The 6,903-nt window shown below is 42.9% G+C and overlaps 1 protein-coding gene across 1 annotated transcript; it reads right to left on the reverse strand.

The window, feature by feature from the left end:
* Positions 1–1,895: 1,895 nt before the first annotated feature.
* Positions 1,896–6,609, reverse strand: mycn (MYCN proto-oncogene, bHLH transcription factor). The gene is made up of 3 exons (XM_079474092.1): positions 6,448–6,609; positions 5,359–6,026; positions 1,896–3,563 (listed from the first exon to the last, which is right to left on the reverse strand). Exons 2-3 carry the CDS (start codon positions 6,002–6,004, stop codon positions 2,860–2,862), a joined length of 1,350 nt encoding a protein of 449 aa, XP_079330218.1. The 5' UTR covers positions 6,005–6,026; positions 6,448–6,609; the 3' UTR covers positions 1,896–2,859.
* Positions 6,610–6,903: the final 294 nt, after the last annotated feature.

Genomic DNA, 6,903 nt, shown 5'->3' on the forward strand with positions numbered 1-6,903 from the left:
AAAACACTATTTGAAAGATTTTTTATGTGAGGAAATATAACACATGTATCTGTACAAAATCTGATAACTGAGGCAGAGCATTTATCAAAACAGAATCAGCTTTGAGGGTTTACTGTATGTAGTACAGTACTGCGCCTTTGCCTGACCAGCTCTGTCCGTTTACACATGCTGGTGTGTTATTGTCTTAGCCCGTGGCTCTGTTGTTGTTGTTTTTTTCTATAACCAGGCAGGATAAGCCATCAGCCAGATGGCACAGTGGGGTCTCCCACGGTTACCTCATCCTGTGGACCAAACATTACACGCACACACAAGCATACACACAGTGACCAAAAACACTGGCTGTTATGTAACCAGTCAGTTGTCTAGACGGCGTATACAGTCTGGGTTCGTAGGATTTTATTTTCTCGATTTCTTCCTTACACAGCCAGACCTTGTTTTTACTGTATTGCAGCGGCAGATTTCTTTTGCTGTGTTTATTTTGGCCCAGTGTAAATCCCTCATTGTGTCAAATTAGTGGGCGGAGCTTTAGTGGCTGGGCATCAGCTCTCAGACCATGTGACTTTAGTTTGTAAACAAAAACCTGCTCCTTGGTCCAGCAGGATATTAGACCCAGGTCACGATGTTCTCCACACAAAAGACTCACTCCCCCAACACGCACACGTATACACACGCATGCACAAATAGAATAAAACACACTCGCACTTGAAGTCTGTCACGCTGCAGCTGCTCCAGTTTCCATGGTAACTTGCCGAACAATGAGGTAAGAAGCTGCGAGGGCGAGTCCGAGTGTGTGCTCCGCACGCTTTCATATCCACTCTTACAGAGAGTGTGTGTGTCAGCGTTTGTTTTTGTGTATGAGTGTCTCAAAGTGCATGTGGATACCCTGGTACCCTGATGATTTCTGAATCCATCGTGTGTGTGTGAGAGAGAAAGAGCGAGTGAGTGAATAACGCGGGAGATATTCGTTTTTCTTTGTCAGGGAGGGCTTGGACAAGCAGATCTTGTTTTATAGCGAGGCAGATGGGGAGAGAAAAGCTTGGCAAATGATGAACAGAAATAAAGTTAAAATCATTCAAATACTTGTGGCAAAATATGAACAAAAAGTCAGAACAACATTTCTGTAAATTGATATTGAATTTCTTTATTTAATGAAGAGAAAAATAGTACTCCACCTATGTGAATGCAAATGAAATGAAAATTCTGTCTTGAATTCCTCACCTTCAAGTAGTTCCAAATCTGTATGCATTTCTTTGTTTAGATTTACACAAAGAAAGATATTTAGAAGAACGTTAGCAACTGAGATTTCTGGGTCAGTCAAATGTTCCCTAGAACTGTTTGATTACCCAATATAAAATAAAATATATATAAAAAAATCTGTTTAACAGAAATTCTACTATGGTAATCAATGGTGCCCCAGAAATCTAAGTCGCTAACATTCATCCAAATATCTTTCTTTGTGTTTAACCAAACAAAGAAATGTATACAGGTTATGAACAACTTGAGGATGTGTAATTCATGACAGAATTTTCATTTTTGGGTGGAGAATCCTTTTAATAGCTGTATAAATATTAATGTCTCTTAAAACTGTAAGAAACGAGAGATGGACAGTTTCATGAAACTGTGAGCTATGGGCTTCTCTTTTTGTTAACTATTCAAAAAGTGACTTTAATATTTTCGTAACATTGTGACTTAGCTATCAGCCCGTTGAATTTCATAACTTATAAGAGCCATTTTAGGGCTTTTTGAAATGTTAGTCAATGCTCATAAAGAGGTTTCAAGCATGCCTGAAATTCATTAGAGTGTATTGTTATTATCTCACTAAATGCCTGGAAGGACTCAAACACATACCAGAGATACAGAAGCACTCATCCTTTGACAACAAGCTCTTTTGTTTTCAAAATGTCTATTTATTTTTCAAAATGAGGTATTTCAAAGTGCTGTGAGTTGCAGCACCAAAATGTACATTATAGAAAATGAGAAAAAATATTTTTTTCCCGATTGACCCAGTTCTATGAACCCAATACTTACAAATATATAAACAAAGAAGAAAAAGACAGCAAAGAATAGAAGTTTTATAAATGGAGATAGAAAGACTTTTCTGTACAAAAGAAACGAAGTTAAGAAAAGGTTAAAAACAAGATAAAGTGATATCTACTCCGAACTCATTTTCATACGAAAATATAAGTATCAAATTTAGTATGTATCAGAAGCACACTAAAGCATTAATGTAGTAATTAGTAATGCATGTCATAACAGAGAGATTATAAGACCAAAAGAACAAAACAACGCGTCTTTATATTACAAAACTCCTCATAAATCGAGGTCTTACAGTACTTGTTAAAGGTATATAAATTTCCAGTCTAGTTATTGGCAGCTTTTGTCATCTTTATAAAAAACAATGTCGTGTAAAAAAACAAGGCAGACTGAGTGTACGTTTCTTTATCAAATCTATTTACAAAAGTGTCCGACATCAAGGTGCGTAGAGGTACATCCATGAGATTCAGCACCAGTGATGGTGGTGTGAAATATTATAGCCTTTTTGAAGAGTCTTTATTGTCTGGAAGATATTAAATGCAAAGTCTGTATATTTGTATATTAAAGACTAGCTCTGTTTATTAAGAACGCCTGTCATGTGTTGTTGTTGTAATCGAGGGCAACCTGCGTACACCAGAAAGCACGCAGGAAAACAAAATGCGGAATAAAGTTCATTTCCATCACATTTTCTCCCTTCCCTCATTGTTGTTTCTTTATCGTGTGATTGGAGTGACAAAGTAAACCTGAAACATTCTTGACGTCAAATAATGTGCAAAAAAAGTGTCAGCAGTGAGTGTCCCTAGAATCGATGTTGAGCAATAGCGGTTAGCGTGTCCTGTTTTGCTCAAGCCTGCGGAGAAGCTGTTGTCGCCGGGCCTGCAATCTGTCTTTCTCCTGCTGGAGTCGGCGCTCCTGTGCCTCCAGGGAGCAGACGTACTCTGTGGCCTTCTTCAGGATGACCACCTTGGCCGCCTTGTCGTTGTGCGCCAGCTCGGGCACCTGGTCGCGCAAAGTGAGGAAGCTGGAACGCAGGTCGTTGCGACGCTGGCGTTCCAGGATGTTGTGGTTACGCCGCCGTTCGCTGTCCTCTGAGTCTGAGCTTCGTGGGCTGCTGGTTTCGCTCTTCTTGATACGTTGGCCCGGTACTGTGTTAGTAGGGGAGTTTGGGGAAGAGTTTTGGTGTCTGCCAGTGCGTAGAGAGATAGTGCTGTTGTCGATTCTGAGTTTCTTGGGGGGAGCAGTAGGTTCGTCTTGAGGGTCGGAGTAAGGGGATGGGGCTGCGTAGTTGTGCTGTTGCTGGTGGATGGAGGCCGCGGCTGTCCTTTTCAAAATTAACTCTTGCGGCGCTTTGCTCACCCCAGTGCCGGACCGCCCTCCTGCAGATGCCTGAGAGTTTGCGACAGACAGACCAGTGTTGGTTATCTTGCTGGTGGTGGAACGCCTTTTCTCCACTGTTACCACGTCGATCTCCTCCTCATCTTCGTCGTCTTCGTCGTCATCTTCGTCGTCATCATCTTCGTCATCATCATCTAGCAAAGCGAAAAGAAAATTTAAGTGAGCAGGTTTGCTTTATGAGAAGCATAAGTGTGTAAATGTGAAACAACTGCAACACAGGTATGAACAAGATTTGGATACATGTTTTCCTATGGGTGTGTGCTCTGGTAAATGCCTTTGTGTGGGCAGACGAGACAATTATTCTGTCAAACACAGAGGAGCTGGATTTTACACAGACTGGACCACCTCAGGTTTTACTGTCTCCTCCCTGACACACACCCTCTATTTACAGCGTCTAATTAGGGGTTAGTGAGAGTGTGACTGTTTCACCATGTCATATTTCCAAACAAAAGTTGTTTGCTGTCAAGTTAGACATTTTCAGAGCCCTTAAAACGGGTGACACATTTCAAGTTGAGCTTAGATGGCAAGGTGGCCTCAGCGTGACGCCTGAGAGCTATGTTTATGAGATAATGGAGGTGATTATCAGCCAAGCCACACATGAAGAGTGTTTGGCATTTACTAGAGCCCACAGCCTCTCACTTCAAAAGCTTGCCACAGGAAACCGTCTGACTGCGTCAAGGAGACAGCAAACGGTGCAATTTGGTTTCCAACAGAACGCAGAGAGGAAACTTTACATTTTCGTTCGTCGAAAATGCATAATTGCACAGGCGGGAAGAAACGAGACATGTTGTAATCGCGTGGTCCGATTATTCGCGGGATTTGGCGAGTAACACTGATCTGATGGTGTCTTAAGCCGATGCCCTGGATGCGCGCCAAGCAGACAGCTGGAGGAAAGGCAGCGCTTGTTCAAAGCCGTCACCCTGTAAAGAGAGACGACCCATCCTCTCTCTTTTCTTCCTTCTCCTTTATCACACTGCTAGATGCTCAGCCTGCCAAGCTCAGCCCATCGCAGGGAGGGGGGTCTGTCTTTTTAGCCGACGCACGCGCAAACACACGCACGCGCGGGGAGCCTCCTTTATGGCACAGTGGTGCCCGGTGCCAGCTCTTATTCTCTCACCCACGTGTGATTGTCGTTTTGGATTTGCATTTGAAACAAGTTCTCATTTTGAAGGGAAGCGACTTATTGGGGGGCACTGAATTTAGGGGCTTGCCTTTTATGCACCCCTAGCATAGTGCCAAACATCTGAGCCCGTGTTTTTATTGCACTCTAAATCATTAAAAGTTCAAGTTTTTTGAAGTAACCATTTACCAATTCTTAAATGATGCTCTCCTTTTGCATCTAATGCACAATTTAATGGAGTGCAGGAGGATGTGTTTTCTTTTCTAAAACGGTTCAATGACGTTACCGACATTAAATCATTAACCAAGAGCAATCGAGCCAAACGGCTTAACATCAAATATTACCGCCATCTACTGGGTATACAGTCCCAGTATTACATAAACTCCCATCACCGCTCACTTGCTACTATAAGACTGCGGGTCTGTGTGTGTGTGACCGACAGTCTGGAATGTCACACACTAATCCGATTCAGGGCCTGTCATATGATCTTCAACAATTACCCCAATGACCACTTACAAACTAGGCCAAATTGTTGACTGCCAAATGCAGATAGCTATTTAGCAACATATGAGCATTTTGAATATTATAATTATGTTTGTATATTGTCCTTATTAACAATATATTTTACAATTTAAAGTAGTATTAAAGAATAATTGACATGTAATAACTCGAATATTATTTTCTTTACTTACAGTTAGACAATGCACAAAAGACGCATAGTGCGTAAAACGCATCCTAAACAATCACCGTCTACCACGTTTATAACGTTCGAACAACAGACCCTGCAAAAGCATCGCTTGAACTCTTACCGGAGTCGCTGAGTGTCTCATCCGCGCTGACCGACTGCAAGTGCTGTGTTCTCAGTTGTGGGACACTTTGGCTGCTGCTGCTCCCGTTTCTTTTGTTAACGGGATAAGGGAAAACCACTGTAGGGTCCACGCACTCCGGTATAGAGGGGCTCATCTCCGGCGCCTTAACCGTCGCTTCTTTACTAACTTCAGCACTGGCAGCAGGGGTAGAGACGGCTTTCCCGAGCTTCTCGTTTACCACCCGCTCCAGTTTCTCCCGTGCGGAGAACCCACTCCACATGCAGTCCTGAATAATGATGGAATTGTCCGTAGTATCCAAAACGGAGCCGAAGAGGTCTCCGTCCGACGCCCCCCAAATGTCGTCCTCCGGTAAGAGCAGTAGCTCGGAAGCCCAGTCCAACGGGGCAGTTAATCCAAACCCCATCAGCGAGCATTCCCCGGCCATCGCACCCAGCTCCTCCGGATCCCCTGGAAGCACTGCCCGGCTCGGAGAGAGAGGAGGAGTGGGCAGCAACTCGAATTTCTTCCAGATGTCCTCACCGGGCGGTGCAGCGTCTGGTCTGCAGAAGTAAAAGTCATCCTCGTCCGGGTAGAAACACGGCTGCAACGAGTCGAACTCCAAATCGTTCATGCTTTTAGCTGGCATTCTCCCCTGCTACAGGAACAATCTGTCAAAAACCAACAGAAATCTATTAAAACACATTCAAAGCATGTTAGTACCAACTATGAAATGCTTTTGTTCTAACAAAGACAAAAGTAAAAATCCCTTTTATGGCAAATACAACATTTCTCCTAAATATAAGGAGGCTACTTATTTATTATTATGCGTCTAAGATGTCTTTGAAGTGCCCCCACTGTTAACTCTCTTAAATAAACTTTCGATTGTAACTGCAGCAGATGCGAACACCTTCAAAAGAACAATCAAACAGATGTGTGCCTACAGTGTGATGCATATCATTCCTCCTAACGCAAAAGCCAGTCAATCAGATGCACTTTTTGACAGGTAAGTAATTCCGAATAATTCGCAATAATTAACCATATGCGTGAATGTATTTTAAGTGCCCTTGGATGCTGCCTCAAGTGTCTTACCTCTAAGTGTGTATTCTTGCCCCTACTTTATCGCAGTCACTGTGCCTCCCGTTTGGAGTCGCACATCTATCGCGGCGACTGAAGACTGTTTTGCGCTTTTGTGATTCAAGCCTGTAAAGTATTATTCTCTCTGTTCACTGCGGTTTAGGAGACACAGGCTCCGCCCACATACGGGCGGGGCACCGGGCGAGGTATTTGCATTTGCGGGACTTTGCTGTGAGATGCGCATCTGAGGCAGCATCAACTGTGTCTATTAAAAGGGGTTTCATTATATTAAACGATATTAAACGCTTAGAGCAACTATGGACCATTTAAGGACTGAGATGTTGCGGAAGATTGAAAAGGGTTTTCACGTTGCAGGGTCTAACTCTATTTTGGATAACGAAGACAATACTAATTCAGCTTGTGATTTGATGTAGTGTTTTTTTTTCCGCAACATGAATTTAGTTACATAAG

Source organism: Barbatula barbatula, assembly GCF_947034865.1.
Source record: "Barbatula barbatula genome assembly, chromosome: 15".
Classification (NCBI taxonomy): domain Eukaryota; kingdom Metazoa; phylum Chordata; class Actinopteri; order Cypriniformes; family Nemacheilidae; genus Barbatula; species Barbatula barbatula.